General features: G+C 37.9%; 1 protein-coding gene across 1 annotated transcript in view; it reads left to right on the top strand.

Moving 5' to 3' along the window:
- Positions 1 to 922: 922 nt before the first annotated feature.
- FAM91A1 (family with sequence similarity 91 member A1) overlaps positions 923 to 18,769 on the top strand; it is a 39,263-nt gene continuing 21,416 nt past the window's right edge. The window contains exons 1-14 of the mRNA XM_072949679.1: positions 923 to 1,260; positions 5,865 to 5,949; positions 6,966 to 7,117; positions 8,696 to 8,753; positions 9,455 to 9,522; positions 10,097 to 10,210; positions 11,428 to 11,518; positions 11,920 to 11,982; positions 14,555 to 14,661; positions 15,133 to 15,171; positions 15,675 to 15,787; positions 16,226 to 16,341; positions 17,155 to 17,267; positions 17,605 to 17,691. Coding sequence (XP_072805780.1) covers positions 1,189 to 1,260; positions 5,865 to 5,949; positions 6,966 to 7,117; positions 8,696 to 8,753; positions 9,455 to 9,522; positions 10,097 to 10,210; positions 11,428 to 11,518; positions 11,920 to 11,982; positions 14,555 to 14,661; positions 15,133 to 15,171; positions 15,675 to 15,787; positions 16,226 to 16,341; positions 17,155 to 17,267; positions 17,605 to 17,691 — 1,278 coding nt within the window. The 5' untranslated portion in view covers positions 923 to 1,188. The remainder of the gene's footprint in view (positions 1,261 to 5,864; positions 5,950 to 6,965; positions 7,118 to 8,695; positions 8,754 to 9,454; positions 9,523 to 10,096; positions 10,211 to 11,427; positions 11,519 to 11,919; positions 11,983 to 14,554; positions 14,662 to 15,132; positions 15,172 to 15,674; positions 15,788 to 16,225; positions 16,342 to 17,154; positions 17,268 to 17,604; positions 17,692 to 18,769) is intronic.

The following is an 18,769-nucleotide window of genomic DNA, read 5'->3' on the forward strand; positions in this document are numbered from 1 at the left end:
CCGTGCATCAGACTGGCCAGCTGCTGAGCTATGTGCTAGGCAACATAAAAAGTTCTGAGTATACATCTGTCAGGTGTGTAGTAAAATATTATTTAAAACCATGGTTTAAAACTGAAAAATAGACACAAAAATACTGAACTTGTCCTGGTTGCTGCCAGTAACAATGGTCACAGGTTTGCTAAGCCAGTGTCACGAATTCTGAAAGAAAGTGTTTCCAAAGACCTCACTAGAACTGAAATTAAGATAGGGTGAATTTCTGCCTTTAAAAGGTAATTCTGGAGGCATTTGTATGGAGCAGAAGCAGTAACCCAGAGGCTGAATGCAAGGATCTTTCTCCATTTCCTGGATTCTCTTTGGGCTCCCCCACTTGTCAGCACCATCTGAATCTCCACCTTTTAAGAATGTGGATCTTTGCAGGGGAGCGCAACGTTTCTCTCCTACAAGATGCAGCCACTACCAAGAAGGGAAGGACACACTAGACCTTTGCTCCACCACTCCACTGGGGTAAAAGCTCTGTCTTATACATTCTTTCATGAGCCTGGACCCCGTCCATCTGGCCTCAGTTCAAGGTTGGCTATGAAAGCCCCCAGGGGGCTCACTGCTCTTGCACTATCTGAAGCCAGCTCCTTCCCAAGTCGCTCCTTCTCAGGCAGCCCACCCAGTGCTTGTAACCACCTGCTGGGTCACCCAGGCTCACATTGGAGGAAAAGTGGGTCATCCAAATGCAAATGCAAACCCAGTTACCTCATCCAGAGACCACAGAGGCACACGGAGCGCGCGGGCAGGGGGCCCCTATCGGGGTACCTCCGGGCTCTACCTGGTTGCCTCGCCCCCCAGCGTGCAGGGGGCGGCGCGGGAGGCCAGCCCCGGGCCCCGCCCCCTCCCCGCCTCGCGCCAACGGGCGGAAGTGACGCACGCACGAAGCCATTTCCGGCGGGCCGAAACTAGGAAGAAACTTGGAGCAGCCGAGGCGCCTGGCCGCCTCTCTCCGCTGCTCCTGTGCCCTGTGGCCCGGGCCGCGCCCAGCCTTCGGGAGCCCTGGCCATGGGGCAGCCCTGGCCGTCCGCAGTGTGAGGTGCGGGGCCTCCCGCGGGCTCCTCACACGGGCCGAGGGCGGGCAGGCGGGAGGCAGCGTTCCAGCCGTGGTCGCGGTCGCGGCCGCCTCTGCCCGCCCGGGCTCCCGGCATCATGAACATAGACGTGGAGTTCCACATCCGGCACAACTACCCCTGGAGCAAGTTGCCGGCCAACGTGAGGCAGGTACGGCTGGAACCTGGGGCCGGGGTCCCGCCCCGCCGCCACCTGCTCGCCGCGTCCGCGGGGCCGGGGCTGGCGCCTCTCCGCTGACTCCTGGCCTTCCCTCCGCCAGGGTCTCGGGGTAACCGACCAGCAGCCCAGGGGTGAGGAGGGGACGGCCTTGGGGCCACAGGGGCAAGATGGGGCCGTTGCAAAATGGGATGTCCACTGGATTCGCCTGGCGCCTTTGCCCGCAGTCTCCGTTCAACCAGGCACTGGGCTAGGCACCTTCGAAACAGATTTAAAACACGGCCCTTGCCCTCCAGAACTTCGGGATGGTGGAAAGAGGCGAGAAACAAATGAATACGTTACAGGGCGTTAGCTGCTCACAGGAACCTGCGTGATGGTATATGCGAGCGCTCAGAGGACAGAGTCAGCAATTGTCCAGGGGGTTGTCAGCGGGATGTGTAGAGGAGGCATTTAAATTGGTCCTTAAAGGACCAATAAGAGATAGACAAGAGGGATTAAAGATTTTCTAGGGAGAGGGAAAGTCATTTTTAAAAGTTTGGACGAATGAAAGCATGTTTTGAGAGTAGTGAGCGACTTAGTATCACCAGAGTCTGGAGGTGTAGATGTATTGACGTGTTTGGAGGTGGGGCTTTGTGAGTGCGTGGTTGTGGTAGCAGTCAGGGCCAGATTTTGAAAGGCTTTTTTACTTTGTTTTGTTGAACTTTGGCCTCTCGACAGGATGGCTTTATTAGAGATGTTTCAAAAACAGAGTGACAGGAGGTCCTTGAGAATTTTCAAATGCTTGAGTATCATTTTTTCCTCAGTTGGTAAATATATATCTGTTGAACACCTATGTGCTATGCCTTGTTTTAGGTGCGGATAATTTGCAGCAGTCAGCAAACAAAGGTCCTGTCTTCATGGATCTTACATTTTAGTAAAGAAAGACAATAAACAAATAAATGAATAAATACATAATATGGCAGGTGGTGGTAAATGTTATGCAGGTAGTGATATGTGCTGCATAGAAGGCGCTGTTTTCTCTGGTTGTAGATTGACTTTCAAGTTCCTGCCGTTCTATGTGGTTGAGAGTGAAACTCTGTTTTCCATTGATGCTGGGCACTGGTATATTTGGAAAGTTTGGGATGGTGGTGGTGAAGGTATAAGAATTACTACTTTGCCTTCTTTCCCAGCTTGGGGTCTTAGTTACAGGAAATGAATAATTTGAGATTCTGGCAGTGCGTCATGTGGCAAAGAAAATGCTTTCACTTCAAGATTCCAAAAACACAAGAAAGTAGGAAGATAAATTTAACTCTTGGGTGGCAGCGGCCGCCCATGTGGCATTAATCTTGAACTGGAAGAAGAAAGTGCTAACCCTGAAGGAAAAAGTTCTCTTGTTAAGCTTGAATGAGGGCTTTGATGGACGCTTTTTGTTTCTAGGGTTTTGTGACATACAGCAAGACAACTGGAAGAACCAACAGTCCTTCTCTTTGTTTCCATTTTTTTCCTCTACTCTTCCTTTCACAAAAATAAACGTAGCATAAGAGAGGAAAGATGGATGATTCGATTATGTCCAGCATGAATAATTGATTTTAATTAGTATTGGCAAAAGCATTTCTAAACCTTAGTCGTGACTATTAAAAATAACCTCAGAACAGTGTTATAGTTATGTACAAATGTGACATTAAATTAAAACTTTTTTTGGTAAGATCACTTAAAAGAATAGCTGTGTTAGCTTAGGATAAGCTTCCATTCGTAGAAGATGTTGCAAAACCCATCTGCACAAACTACCTCGTAGACTTTCTGTAGCCTTGCCACTGTTTTCCTAAGTTAGGCTCCACTTTGAATTACGACATCAGCTTTCTGTCTGGTCCCTTGCCCTCAGAAAAGGACCCTCCTATCTATTCTTCATTCTACACTGGGGTGAGGCTTTGAAAATGCAAACCCGATCCTGTCACTCCCTGTCCCCATAGATTGCTTGTTGCTTCTTTTTGAATCCCAGATACTAACTCTTCGGGGAAGGTTACCCTGACCTAAATCTAGGGTGGTTGACCTCCAGGTGTGCTGCCCCAAAACTGTATTTCTCACCCCTAGTAATTATCCCACTGTGTTGCATTTTCTGGTTATATTACTTGTTTTTGCTTTTGTATTTTGAGCACCTGTTGCATAGTTGGCTTTTAGTAAATATTTTTGGAGTAAATGAATGATAGCATCAGTCTGCGATTTTTTTTTTTTTCTCCAGGAGCTAAATAAAGCTCAGTCAAAACATGGGGAATAGTCCTCATATGGAAAGCATTTTTTTTTTTTGGCATTACAGATACTAAGTACTTTGATAAGAGTTTCGAGTAAGTTTTGATGAGTTTAATTTGGAAGTGACTCATATTTCCCAGTTCTGAAAGCTGGGGGAGGGTGATTCAGATTTTTTTAAAAATGTTTTTCATGCCCATAGTTTTTATATAAATGAAGTGAAATATTTTTATGTGATATGGCTATACTCACTTTCAAAAATACATTAAAAAGTTGTGGATTGGGTCATTATTTCAGGATTTTTCTGTAGTTTACCAATATTCATTGTTCAAAACAATTCATAGTTTTATTTTAAGGGATATATTATAATGTTCTGTGTAATCCAAGAAGGGTCAGTTTAAAAAATGTTGTGGGTTTTTTTGTTTGTTTGTTTGTTTTGGTAGAGGTGCCCATTAGGATTGGGGTTTGTAGGAGCAAAAACTTTAGAAGGAATTCTTTATGCTTTTGGCATAATCTGATGCACAATGAGTGTTTTACAGTCAGTTCCTGTGTCACCCCATCTGTTACAGTTCCTTTTATATGTAGCCCAACTTCATTTGTCAGACCTGGTCAGTATTTCTGCTAGGTCAACACTGCCTCAGAGTAAAATGACCTCCTTTAGTTGCCTCCTGTAGTGGCAACAGTGTTTTAAAATGAGAATGGTGGGAAATTTGGGGTAGGAGTGGAAGAGAAGCTGGTCTTCCTGCAAAAAGCAATTTTATTTTATGTGCGTGGGCAGTGAGGAATAAAATCAGCTTTTAATGTAGGTTTTAGTTATTTGTGTATACAAACACATAGTGATCAGGACCAGTCATTACTTAATGACTAACGCAAAGACTTAGATATTTAGTAGATAGCGTATTCTCTAATTGGCTTACGAATAATGGACCCTTATGTTTTGTATAAATGGCTTGATGTACACTTTTATCCTGGAGTTACCAGGAATAGAGTTTTGAAGGGAGGAAATGCTTGTAAGTTAGGATAAATTAAGGGACTTATTTTGAAGCAGAAGAGCAAATCCTTAAGTTTGGAAGTTGCTAAGATTTTAGCAAATTGTCTGCTCTGTATGTGTGTGTTTTGTGTTCCTTGAGAAAGAGACTTTTATTTGGCAGTAGAGCTAGAGGAGATCCTTTAAAAGTTTTATAGGAAGCCCAATATTTTGAATCCCCTAAATATCTTCAGTACTGACCCTGGCTTTGATGCTACATAAAAGATGGGAGAGTAGGTACTCTACTATGCACTTTACTTCTAACTACTCATAATGTTAAAATATGAAAACAACACAGGCACATACATTGTGGCAGTAGTGTGGGCTGTGGTTTAACCAGTGATAAATCAGTTAACATAGATACAGGAATAAAGATTTTTAGTTTTCTCACATTATATCCCTTTCTTCTTAAAATGCTACTCACCAGTGGTTCCAGTTATGTGCCTGATTGTTTAGATGTGAGTTCATTTGTCTTGTAAAGGTTGCCTTGAGTGGAAATATGTGTATGGACATTTACCTTTCAAAAACCTATGAGTAAGAAGTGTATGAATTGAGTCCTCTGATCTTTCTGTCATTAATCTCTTAAGATGTTTAATTTTATTTTATAATGTGCTGGAAAGATCATACCTAGTAATTAGAAAAGGAGGGTAGCAGTCACATATTAAGTTTATGGTCTCACTTTGAATATAATGTTAGCTATAATCAGACACACTGATTCTTTGCTTTCATGAGTACCCAGTTTTGAACTTAAAATACCAGATTCACAGCTACAAAGTGTTTTGCTCATTAAAAACTCTATCAGAATTCCAAAATTGTCTAATGTTTTCTGATGAGGCTATGAGATGACATTTTAAGAAGTAATTTTATCATTTAGAGGTACATTTCAAATGTACATTCTCCAGAAATCTTAATATTTAATAATCATAGCCCTCAACTATAGTTATCAGACAGGGATCTCTCTTTAGTTGTCATTCTTAAATTTAAATAAATGAACTGCAAGAAACGGTTAATCCATCCACACAAATCGGCGACAGTTAGGAAAGAAATCTTTATCAGTAGAACTTAGTTTTTTATTAACTTAAGTGAAGTTACGCTCTCAAACTGCTTTATACTTTAGATAATTTCAGTAAGTCCTTTTAGAAAGGCAGACTGAAAAGAAACACGCTGAATTTTTGTTCTAATACCATAGCAGGAAATTAGTATAATAAAATTCAAGAAAATCTTCTGTACTCTGTTCTGGAAATTAGAGATTCCTGAATAAAATTAAGGGGCATGGTATTGAAATTTTATGGAGGAAAAGTACTATAGTTTAGAAACTATTTTAAATCTATTTGAAAATTTTTTTTAGAGTCTTGGAAATTCACAGAGAGAATATGAAAAGCAGGTTGTCCTGTACAGTATCCGCAATCAGTTACGATATAGAAGCAACTTAGGTAAGTAGACACATTTCTGCAGTGAGCTAGAACTGACTGTTGCTGAATTATTATTTTCATAAACCTCTCTAATCTTTTATATATATATTTCATAGTCTGAAATTTTCCCATGTACAGACTTTAAGAAACTCTATACTGACCCATTATACCTAACAACAATTTGCATTAGCAAGTAGATATTTATTTCTAATTCCAATGAAAATAATTTTTTAGAGTACTGTTTAGAGATTCATTTTACCTATAGAATATTTATTTTGATTCAAATGTCCTCATTTTCCTTTAGGTGAGAAAATATGCCAAAAAAGAAGTACATTACTTCTTAATAATTTTTTACTTAGAGTTTTGTTTTGGTCTTTATAAATTTTCCAAATAATGTAACTTTAATGAAGACTCTATAATAATTGGAACAAATTTTAAATATAGTTGTTTTCATGGTTTTTTAAAAAACTTTTTTTAATGTTTGCTTTTTCTGTGTCAGGTTACTTTGTTCTGTTACCCTGCTAGTCTTCCCTCTCATGTGTTACTCTCATGTTAAGCATAGTATTTCAGAGATAAGTTTTCTACTTAAACATTTTCCATGGAAGTCAGAGACCTTTTTACATTTAAAACACACAAACCAGCAAATAATTGTAAAAAAAAAATAGGCTTGATTTCCTAGAAAACTGTCATTCAGTTCGGCTGTCTTGTGAAGTATCATAGTAAGGGATTGGATAGATCATAGCTTACGTTTTATACCTTTTAGGGAGACAGTCCATGCTCACTTTCTTTGCTTTTTGATTCGGTAGGAATTTTCTCTACTTATCTGTCCCATTATATGTTTTACTTATATATGTTGAAGTTTATTTCTTGTGGTATAATTGTTTGTTCCAACTTAGATTATTTTATTTGTTCTCTTACAATTTTCATATTTTCTTTTTAATTAATATTAGTTTGTAAAGTATTTCTCCTTGTATTTGTAATTATATGTAAGTATAGGACATATGAAAAAAACTAGAGAATTCCCCCTTTTCCCCCAGTTAAACATGTCAAGAAAGATGAACGAAAATACTACGAGGAACTGTTAAAGTACAGTCGAGAGCATCTCATGCTGTACCCTTACCATTTATCGGACATCATGGTGAAGGGCCTAAGGATAACACCATTTTCATATTATACTGGGATTATGGAGGTGAGTGTACGTGAATCTTTAAGGATGGGGTGGGTGATGATCAGCCCTGCAGCACTCGGCCCAGCGGACAGTGTTTCTGAGTTTATAGTGTAAAAAAGTACAGTTGGTTACAAGGTTAACTGTTTCAACGACACTTGTACAAGTAGTTGTCATTATCAATGTTTTCACAGAGGGAAAGGATCTATTTTCATTCTGTGTTCTTGAAGATTTGTTGTCCCTTTGTACCACTGTAGCATTAGTCAGTCTAAAATTTGTTGCTTTTAATGCATGATTATGGTTGAAAGTGTGGGTGACAGAATTGAACATGAAGCTCAAAGAAACATCGTGTATTTAGCTATTCTCTAACTGTAGAAAGAATAAATGATGATATAGACCCAACGTTGTATATTGCACATGTCAGAAGAATAGAAAAGTATTGGTAGCCCTGGCTGCTAATTTCCACTAATATTGACTATTAGATGTTAGCCTTTTTGCGAAGGCAGTTTTTAGGCCTGTGTTGAATAGCTTTTAATACTGGTTATATACTTTTTTAAGCCAGCTTTATGTAAAGGTTGGCAGTGTTTATCTAGTATTCATTTGCTACTTAATTCTATTTGAGAGCTACTGTGCTGGGCTCAGTGGCCACTTGAAGAGCAGAGCACAGCCTAGGACAGAAGGAGTTCAGTAGTGAGGTCTGCTCCCTTTCGCATGTGCTGCCTTCGCGGGAGCTCCCTTTGCCTGTCTCCTTAAACTCCTTCTTCATAGGCACTTCTGTAGTCCCATGTCTCCTGTTTCCAAGGAAATGCAAAGTAAAGCTTGAGGCCTGACAGCCCAGGTTTCTGTCAGTGTCTGTCCCTAGAACCAGGGTAGCATAATGAAGGTGGCAGCTAAGCAGTAAGTAGAGTAGTTGTTGCTGTCTCTGATTATTTTTCTGGTTTTGTCCACATGTTTAGGGGAGGTAACAGAGCAAGGTCTTGTCCCATTTACCAGCTTTCAGTTACATCCATGTGCTTGCTGCTCTCTGGTATCCATTCTTAACACCATTGGCCTATAGCTCCTGGGTTGAAAACGGGTCTTAGGCCCACTGTAAACAGTTGGTTTATTACTGGAAAAACAGATGCGAGTTGGAAGAAGCTGGATACTAAGTTTAACTCTGTTGCTTGTTGGGACTCGGAGGAGCCAAGACTGCTGAGTGGTTAAGATCTCTATTGGCGGTGTGTGTCTTGGATGTGTGTTGATGGAACTGTGACATGTTTTCAGGCCTTCTCTCGGGGTAGGAGTCTAGGATCAGGCATGAAGTGTGGAGAGGCTGGAGCCCTGAGCTGTAATAGAGGTATTCCTTGCATAGCTTTTACAGGGCAATGGTCTGTGATTCAGAGTGCTGTGAGAAACCCAGATCTCAGCTTCTGATCGTCACTTACCAGGTTGGGTCCACGTGGAAAGTGCCCCTATGTGACATGCATGCTTTAGGTTACCAAACTCTGTTCTCAGCGCTTCGTGTAATAATTACTATTATTCTCCTTGGCTGTAGTAACATACACATGTTTTTATCTAAGGATGTTTTGCATTTAACTGAAAAACTTTTTGTCTTTTTAAAAGGACATTATGAACAGTGAGAAGAGTTATGATTCATTGCCCAATTTTACTGCTGCTGACTGTAAGTACTTAATTATGCTGAACGAGGTAATGTTTACGGGGTGTCTTTGTGCATGCATGTTATTATCTGTCAGTATCGTGTTTTTAACCTGAAAGACTTAGAAGATGAGAACAGCAAGCCACATTAGTGACAGGAATTTTATCAGGTGATACAAGTCAAGTATAAGATTTAGTTTAAATGTCAAAGAGAGGAATATTTTGGAGTGGTAGAATCAGAAAAATGGAACTAGTCTCTATATTTCTAGAGGATAAAGTTCTTGCTGATACTTGGGTTGTGTTGTGTACCAAATGAGGGAAGAAAATTTGTGCACAGTATTTTTGCAGCATGATACACAGTTGTTGCATAATTTGCAGGTGTTTTATTATGCTTCTTTTGATGAAGTGCATATTTGAAAATGTGGCATAGTTCTGTTATGTTAGGAAGGAACTTTTGCTGAGAAGTACATTTGGACTTCCTGGAATTGGGGGGACTTCTGCTTTTTAAAAAATTTTCTCATTTAATGTTGTCAAAAAATGTCAGCTTGAATTCATTTCTCCCAGTAGGTTTTCTTATATATTTTGCTTGAAGAATTCCATTTAATTTGATATTGTCAGTAAGCAAAAAATGAACATAAGCCAAAGATTTTTTCCAAAGAGACTTGTGAGCATACTGACATATCAAAATATATTAAGTGATTTTAAAGGAAAGGCCCTTTCTTTTAGGTCTAAGACTTCTCGGCATAGGAAGAAACCAGTACATTGATTTGATGAATCAGTGTAGATCATCAAAAGTAAGTTGTTTCCCTTTCTTTCTGACTTCATGTCATGTCTTCTTTATCACACAATCTGATTACTTTTTTTTTAAGTAGTAGGAATAATGAATTGTGATTTCTTTGATCAAATAAAACATGCTTAATACAGAAACAATACAAAACAATTTGTCAGTATTCTCTAGGTTGTAGCTTAAGTAATTTATTGAAAAAATATTTAGGGCATAGAGCATTTCATTTATTTTTAAAAATTAATTTTGTTCTGCTGCTCTTTTTACCTGTTCATGCCACTCCCAGGGTTCACTTCATGGATGAAATCAGTGCACATTTTCCAAAAGCATTTTAACCTGGGTTTCCTTTGAATGTCTGGATTTAGATCCAGATTTAATGATAGTATTTTGAAGTAATTTATTTTGAAATAATTTACGAATGACTTTCTCCAGTCAATATACCTAGAATACTTTATATTTTAAAACATGAGATTTAAGAAAGGTATTTATTTAGCCTGTTAGAAATAATCTTGTTATACTATGATTAATAAAAAAGTAGTAATTTTAGGTTGATTGCAAATTCTCAAATATTTGTATCATTGCAGAAATTTTTCAGAAGGAAAACAGCCCGTGATCTTTTACCAATGAAGCCCGTGGAAATTGCCATAGAGGCATGGTGGGTGGTACAGGCTGGATATATCACAGAAGATGACATAAAGGTAGATGTCTTTGAAAGTTAAACATTAAATTTTTATTTTTAAAATTATTTCATAATTTTATAATAGAGTTACATTTTTTTTTTTAGGTAACACTATTTGGTTTTCCTGAAGGAAATTAAACTTAAATTCAATATTATAAATGATCTTTAGGCTAGAATATTGATGGGTTTCCAAAATACTCTTTTAATAGAGACTTGACTTGGTTTGTGTACAATAATCTGGGAATTTTAATTAGAAGATTCACGTAAAGTGACATGATGCTGCAACTACCAACAACAAATATGGGCTGACACTTTCTGAACACTTGCCATGTGCTTGATGTGCCAGGCACTACTGCAAGTGCTTTTTATGTTCTAATTTGATTCTCATAACAGCCCCAGAGGTATGATTTGTAGCCCATTTCCCACATGGGGTAGGTGAGCACAGAGAAGTAAAGTAATGGCTCTAGTCACAGTGGTCGCCACGGTCCAGAGTTTAACCCAGGCAGCCTGCTGTGCTCTTAGTCTCTGTGCTGAACTTCTGTACTGACGTGGCAGGTGCTTTGATAGGGCAGTAGTGTCAAGATCAAAGGAAATGCTATTCCCAGTGGTCAGACCACATCGGATATAAGCTTTATACATTTTAAAGAGATGTTGGTTTAGAGGAAAGGAGCGGAGCCACAGATGAGGAGCCTAGAGACCGGGTCGTATCCGTGTGGCTGAAGAAATGTAAGTGAGTGTGTGGACTTTTTTTTAGTTTGCTTTTTTTTTTTTTTTTAAACTTCAGAGGACAGAATAAATCCTATGAGTGCAAGGCTTAGAAATTCTGCTTCAGTATGTTTACTTCCTAGCAGAGATGTCAGACCACATCATAAGATAGTGATCTTCTTGTCACTGATGATCATGTGGACTGTGAATAAACTTTTGACTTGAGAGATTTAGAATCAGCAAATGGATTAGATTCCTATTCAAAGGAGACGAGTAAATATTAGTATTTGTTACTGAACGCATTACTTACCAGCAAGTATTTGCACTTAACGATGGTGTATTTTGGCACCTTAATTGATGGTTATATGCGTAGCTTTTTTGTTTGAATTCTAGAGTAAAAAAACGAAAAAAATAGGTAGTTCATTCAACTAATGACATGCAACCATTGGTTTAAACATGAATAGATTTGAGGAGACTTGCGAATTAGTTCATTTGGATGGAACTTAACTGGAAATATTTTGCTTTTCTTAGATATGCACTTTGCCTGAGAAATGCGCTATTGACAAGATCATCGATGCAGGCCCTCAGCTCTCGGGATCACTAGATTACAATGTAGTACATAGTAAGTGGTTAGTAGAAATGGTCTTTTGTCAACATAAAAATCTCTTTTAAGCCATCAACAATTAATAGCAATTATTTATCCATTAGATAAGAATAGTAATATTTCTTAAGGCATGTTATTGTTTTAAATGTGACCTCAGCCTATTGTTTTCCTGTGTGGCTAAAATTACATAGATTAGAAATTGATACAAATGAATCATAAGAAAAATTTTGCAGTTCTAAGCATTTGAGGGAAACTGAGATTTGAAAGCTTTGATATAATTCTTTTCTTCTATTTTACTTTTTTCATTTTCACATAGCATTAAGTTGTAAGAATCTTTACAGAAAATCAGGAATAAAGTTTTTATTTTAATTACGAATGTTTACTATTCCATCTAAAACAAGATACTTTTGCTTTTATAGGTTTATATAACAAAGGATTTATTTATCTGGATGTTCCAATATCTGATGACAGCTGTATAGCAGGTAAGTATGTGCCAATATTTTCCAGTGTTTTTTGAAAGGTTACTGGGTGCTGGGCACTGCTTATCACCCTAATAATTTAGACACATGTCATTCTAGGATCTTCAGTGTTAGAATTTTCCAAAGAAAACACTTCTTCCTCATATTGTAACACATTGTGGTGATTTTAATTAATTCCTTATTTTCATCTTATTACACGCTGTATTAAAATAGTAGAAATCGGAGATAAATTTCTCACAATCCTAAATCAAATCAGCGTTTTTAGAAATTTATGTCACCTTTTAGACCTTGTTAGTGTATAAGTTTCTACATATATTCAGTAATCTGGAATTGTATATCCTGCATTTTTACCCGACCTGTGTCATATTTTTTCATGTTGTTATTATTTTTTTTGTCTTTATCCTCCCCTCTTCACCCACCTCCCGAAGTTAAGTCAATATTAAGACTCTTGTATATTTCAGTTTATTAAACCATTTCCCCTATTGCTGGTTATTTAGATTATTTTCCCCCTCCTCCCTTTATTTATTTATTTATTTTGCCTCAGTGGTGATGTGGTTAACATCCTTGAACACAGAATAGAGCTTTTTTTTTATAGATTAGATATCTTACCAATTTATAGAAGGGCTTATAGTTCGATTATGCATTACAAGTGTGTTTTCCATCATACCTTTCAGCTGTTGTTCTTGTTTGTGATATCTTTTACCATTCTAAGATACTTAATATTTGTGTAATCAAATATAAATTGTCAGAAAATTCCAGAGACCTTACTATTAACAACTGAGTGGTGATAGGGCTTATTATAAAAATACTCCCTCAGATCAGTCGTCATGCTCTGGCACGTCCTCACCTTCATTTGTTGGCTTGTGTTTATGGCCAGGCCTTCCTTGTCTTTTTTAAAAATAATTTTCTTTGCTATTTCCAGGTATTTTTCTCTACATTTATTTATTTTTATTAAGTTTTTTTTTGAGTAGGCAATAACTATGATATAAAATAAAAAGTATGAAAACGTCTGCTTCCCCTGCCTACCCCTAACCATTCAGGTCCTCTCCCAGTCACCACTCCTAAGTTTTGTGTATGTTCTTCCAAAAACAGACTCTGTGTATATGTATATGTCCTTTTTTGTGTGGTTATATTCTTACACAGATGGTATATTCTAGCTCATACTTTGCTTTTTTAACTTAATATATTTTGGAGATGTATATTATATATACATCCATATTATATATGGATATATCATTCCATATCTCTTCATGTAGCGTTGCCTCATTCTTTTTGCCTAGATGTAAATTGTATGTTTCTCACCTCTTTGTGCCTTGGTTTCTTCATCTCTAAGGTAGGGGTATAGTTTTGAACAACTCTTAATGTTAAGAAGATGAAGTAAAATTGTATATGTAAGGTAGTTGGCAGTATAGTCTGGCACTCAGTAAGTGTTCAGTAAATGTTTGCACTTACTATACACACAGCTGATAGTGTAGGAAAAGAATTACTTATATTAAAAATGGGATTACTATAATATTTCTAAAAAGAAGCTTGATCCTTAAGAGTTCTTGGATGATTGGAAATATGGGTAGCAGTAAATTAGAAAATGACATGAACCAGATCTGTAAAGTGAATAACCTGTCCTGAAATGTACATTGTGGTTTTTCACAGTCTTCATTTTGACCACTTGAATTTTGTCTTATTTCTCTCTCTTGGGGATAATTTAGTTTTGGGTACAATTAGATGGTGTTTGGGTTAGGGGATACAGGGACGCCCAAATCCTGCTAGGGCCTTGGCACATGCCTTCTTCCCAGGACGTTCTCAAGGGAAGTGTGCCCACAGGGAAGAATGGCAAAGGAAAGCTTGGTGCCTGTTTTTTATTGGTTGGGCAGAGTGCTCTAGTGAAGTGGATTAGATAGAGCATCTGGACCAAAGAGATGGAGAGAAGTGAATGTGAATAGACTGTCATGTGAAGCACAACAGCCAGACAGCCTCTTGTGCTGAAGAGGGTGTTGACCCTCTTTCTGTTGAGGAAGATACAGACTAGAAGGCCCCAAAGAGCAAATTATACTAGTGACAAACATGGCAGTCATGCAGATGAGTTTCCCCTCTTCTCAGGATGGACTGGGGATGATGGGAGAAAGGTGGAGAGCCAGTACTTTCTGGTTTTGTTTAGTGTGGCAACTCACAGTCCTTTCTCTTCTTTAGACCAGTCACCCCTGCTGCCTGAGAGGCATCAGACACACACCCGTGGCAGGTGTCCCCATTCTGAAGCAGCCCCAGTCCCCCTGCCTTTCTACCAACTTCGTGCCTCCAGCACTTCTCTGCCCCAGTAATGCTGAGAGGTCCATGGGGATTAAATTACTTGTAGGATTTATGCTCTGACATCAGAGTTGACTCTGTGTAGACAGTGTTGTGTTGTATGTGAACTTAACTTTGGGAGTTTTAGAAAAACTTCCTACAGAGTTGATAAAATGAATCAAAAGCTGAGCTCATTCCCTAAGTCAGAGGTCTCTTTTTGAATGGATAATCTGAATTAAATTTTCTTGTTTTATAAAATTGTATAACTGAGAAAAGTCTATTTTGTTTATTTTAGTTCCTCCTCTTGAAGGTTTTGTAATGAACCGAGTGCAAGGTGATTATTTTGAAACTCTACTCTATAAGATATTTGTTTCAATAGATGAGCATACTAATGTTGCAGAGGTAAGTGTGACAACATCTTATGAGGGAATTAATCTCAAGATTATAAAATAAGTTTGTGTAGAGTAGGTAAAATTATTTAGATATAATTAAAATATTTTCAAAATCCATACATGGTTAGATCTTAGACCATAGGTATATTGAAATTTTTTAGTTAATAGCTTATACTTGGGTTAAATTAACTTTCTAAATGACTTTACAGTAAAAGCATTGTGTACAATTGATTGATCTAGAAATTTTTTTATTTTAAATGAGACAAAATTAAAGAGTGAGTAAATTGCTATGGTCATTGCCTGAATTTGTGCTACTCTAGGCATTTTAGAGCTATGGAAAGAAGAAAATTCTGATTTCAAAATTTATTCAGTCTTTCAGTTCTTAGTAATTTAAATTTTGCTGATTTTGGTTAAATTGCCTATTAGAACTGTGTAACATGCTGATAATTCTAAAAATGTAAAATAATTTTTTATTTTTCAGCTCGCAAATGTCCTTGAGATAGACTTATCCCTGGTCAAGGTAATTTTTATACTCTTTTCACTTATGATAGGAATGCTGAATGGATTATAGATTTTTGTCTTGATACTGAGAAACGGAGGCAGTGAGATTCTTAGTAGCTGTCAGAGGAAGTGTGCACACTCACAGGGTGCTTGCAAAGACAGAGAAGAGTAAGATAAGGGCCCTGAGCCAGTATTCTGCCCCACGGACTGAAAGCAAGCGGTCACACGTCTGTGCGCTGCAGGAAGCAGCCCAACCAGTGTCTTGCAATGAAGTCAGTTGAAGCCAACGACTCCTGCTTCTTTGGGGGTGGCTCTAGGGAGGGCCAGGCCAGATGGTTGGAAGCATTCCCCTCTCACATACGTGAAGACTGTAAGGGAAGAATAGGCTACTGAAAATTGTTTTTTCTGATTATGGTGTGAAAATGTTTGAGGATCACTACAAGCATAGTCTAACAATTTTTTCTCTCTGCTTTCTAACATGTAGTTTATTTCAAAGGCTCATTTCCCTTCTGTTCCTTTCAGAATGCTGTGTCAATGTATTGCCGATTGGGGTTTGCCCATAAGAAGGGACAAGTAATAAATCTGGATCAACTTCACTCATCATGGAGGAATGTCCCATCTGTAAACAGATTAAAGTAACTCATTTATTTAGTATGGGATACTAGACTTTCTTTTTGGAAAAAAAATTCAGTTTTACTTACAAAAATTTTACTTATTCAATCTGTTGATTAAGGTGAACCCTATACATTCATGGTTTTCAACCTTGTGTGTGTGTCATAGCTCTGATAATCTTTTTTAGAGTCTGATGAAAACTAAGAACCCTTTCCCCAGAGAAAGGCTTCTATGATATTTTACATATAAAGGGTTCTTGAATTCCCTGCATCCTATCCATAGGTTTAGTTAAGAATCTTTGCTTTCTGTGCAGAGCATTTTGGGGCTACACCTCAATTTGGAGCTTGAATATAAGACTGGATTTAGATGGATGTCCATAGTTCAAATACTGACTTAAGTAGCTGTTTTTTATATGATCATTTATATGATTTTTTAAAAGTGAATGTTTTCTTCATCAACAGGAGTACTCTAGATCCACAAAAGATGCTCCTATCATGGGATGGCGGGGAAAGTAGGAGTCCTGTACAGGAAGCTTCCTCGGCTACTGACACTGATACAAACAGCCAAGAAGATCCAGGTTAGCAGTAACTCAGTTTGAGTCTGTCTCTAGATGAGCCGTATGTCTGCACCTCCACTCGTGAAGCAAACTCCAGGCCATGGTTCTTTTGCAGTTTGTTCTGGTTCATTCGTTCAGTGTGCAGTCCTTGAGTGCTTAGCCATATGCTGGGCACTGCGCTAGGTCTTAGGTGTGTAAAGTTGACAGGAATATGATAGTTTCCTTCTGAAAGCTAAATCTGGAGAGTGTAACCACAGAAACCACCACAGTGTGAGAAGCATTAATGGTGCTTGTGAGGGCGAAGAGAAGGAGCTGTCTTACTGCCCAGAGAGGTTCGGGGAGCCTTCATGGGGAAGATGGTGCTTGGGCTACAAGCTGGGGAGCGAAGAATGACCATACCGTGGGCAAGGCACAGAGGGAGGCAGAGCATAGTGGACGAGGGGGCTGCGCGTGGCTTTGTGTTGCACGAGGAGAGGGGCACAGCAGCATGGGTTCCATTCCTCCCCTCAGTAGCTCTGTCACCTGAGCCAGGTGACTTGCCTGAAGAGGTTAGGCTGGGTAGTCTTACTGATTTGACAGTCATCAAGGCTTGGTTTATTATTTGTGTTTTAAAAATTCAGTACAAAAGAGAGTGCCTTAAAAAAAGGTTTTTTGGGTTTTTTTGTTTAAACTTTATGTAGGAGAAAAGTAGGTTTGGGACCGCTTTTGACTACAATATTGCTTATATTTAATTATTTATTAAATAAAGCTGAAATGAAATACTTTCTCATTCCAAGTGGTAAGCAAAGAGCAGTTTTCATTTCCTTGGTTTTAAATTACAATTTTCTCTTTCAGCTGACACAGCCAGTATAAGCAGTTTGAGTTTGTCTACAGCGTATACAAAGCGTATTGCATTCCTGTTCGACTCAACTCTTACTGCCTTTTTAATGATGGGAAATCTTTCACCAGTAAGTCTGATCTCTTGTTTAAACATGAAAATGTTTAAAAGAAAGATTAATTATAAAATAATTCAGTGTTTTATGTCTTTTTTAAAATACTAGATTTATTCCTGAAAATGCAGCCCCCTTTGTTTTATATTTTATATAGAGGAGTGTTACAACTTTCTAGTGAGTGTAAGTAGAAGAATCAGCTCCTCACCTCACGCAACTTGAAGTTTTAATATATTGGAAAGCAGAATATAAATGTAAGATGTTATACTTGACATTGAAAGAGAAAACTAGAACCCACCAATAATAGGCTCATATAAAAAGTACATTTTAGGCTTTTTGTTTTTCTTTATTGCAGAACTTGAAAAGCCATGCAGTCACAATGTTTGAAGTTGGCAAACTCTCAGATGAGTCTCTGGACAGCTTTCTTGTAGAACTGGAAAAGGTAAATCTACATAGCTTGTTACGGGATTTTGGAATCTGGCATTTGGAACCTTTTCTTGATAAAACATCAGTTACTGATTATGTGGATTTTTGGTGTATTCTTGCTGTTCCTACCTCAATCCCACCTTAATACGGTGGCAGTCATTTAGACTTAAACATACTGAGTAGATGAATGAATTTTGTGATTTTAAAAAGTAATTTGTCTAATCTAACTCTCAGCATCAGAGTTATGTGTTTAATATAATGAAGAAATAAGGTGCAGAAATTATGTCTGTAGTTTTTTAAATTACATTTTTGTAAGGTAGCCTTTAATTTTTTTTTTTCCAACATGATTCTCTAAGATCTACTCTTCAACAATTTTATTTGAAGTTTTTGTTCCACTTACTTGAAATCCGGACAGTGTCCCTGGGTATCCTATTTATGTTCACTCTCACTATCCCTTTTAGCATCTTGAAGACTTCAGCATGTTTGTTCTTAACCATCTTTTTCCCCGTGAGTACAGCCCTAGTTTTCCTTAGCTCTAAATCTTGATTGCCTTTCTTGGTGTTTCTCATTCCCTGGATATTTTATTCTGTCCTCTGCTCTTACGCAAACAGTTCGTGCGCCTAATCTGTTCCTTGACTAATAATTTTGGTATCTTTTGTGCTTTAATGATGAACTCTGTGTATATTTAGAGCATTTTTGATGATTTTGTAATTCCTTTATATCTCAAAAGAAAAAACTAAAAACATTCTTTTCCACTGTTCTTTCTGCATAAGATTTTCACCATTTTAGTGCATGAGATAATTCTTGTTATTAATTGGTCTCTTTAACTTTTATTTTTATATTTTCATTATTCCCTCAATGCTTTTAATATCTTGTTAACCCCATTTCTTATTGTGCATCATCTTTTGCCAATAAAATTTTTATATTCTAGCACAGTTTAACATCAATTTTCCTGGTTCTTATTTTTCCCACCTCAACTAGTCTTTTATCAAGCATAGCTAATTGGAGATCAGTTTAACCCTTTATATATCTGTGTATATATATATATTTTTACCACTGTCATTCTTGGGAAAGCCTTTCAGTATGAAATTTAG

Source organism: Vicugna pacos, chromosome 25, assembly GCF_048564905.1.
Source record: "Vicugna pacos chromosome 25, VicPac4, whole genome shotgun sequence".
Classification (NCBI taxonomy): Eukaryota; Metazoa; Chordata; class Mammalia; order Artiodactyla; family Camelidae; genus Vicugna; species Vicugna pacos.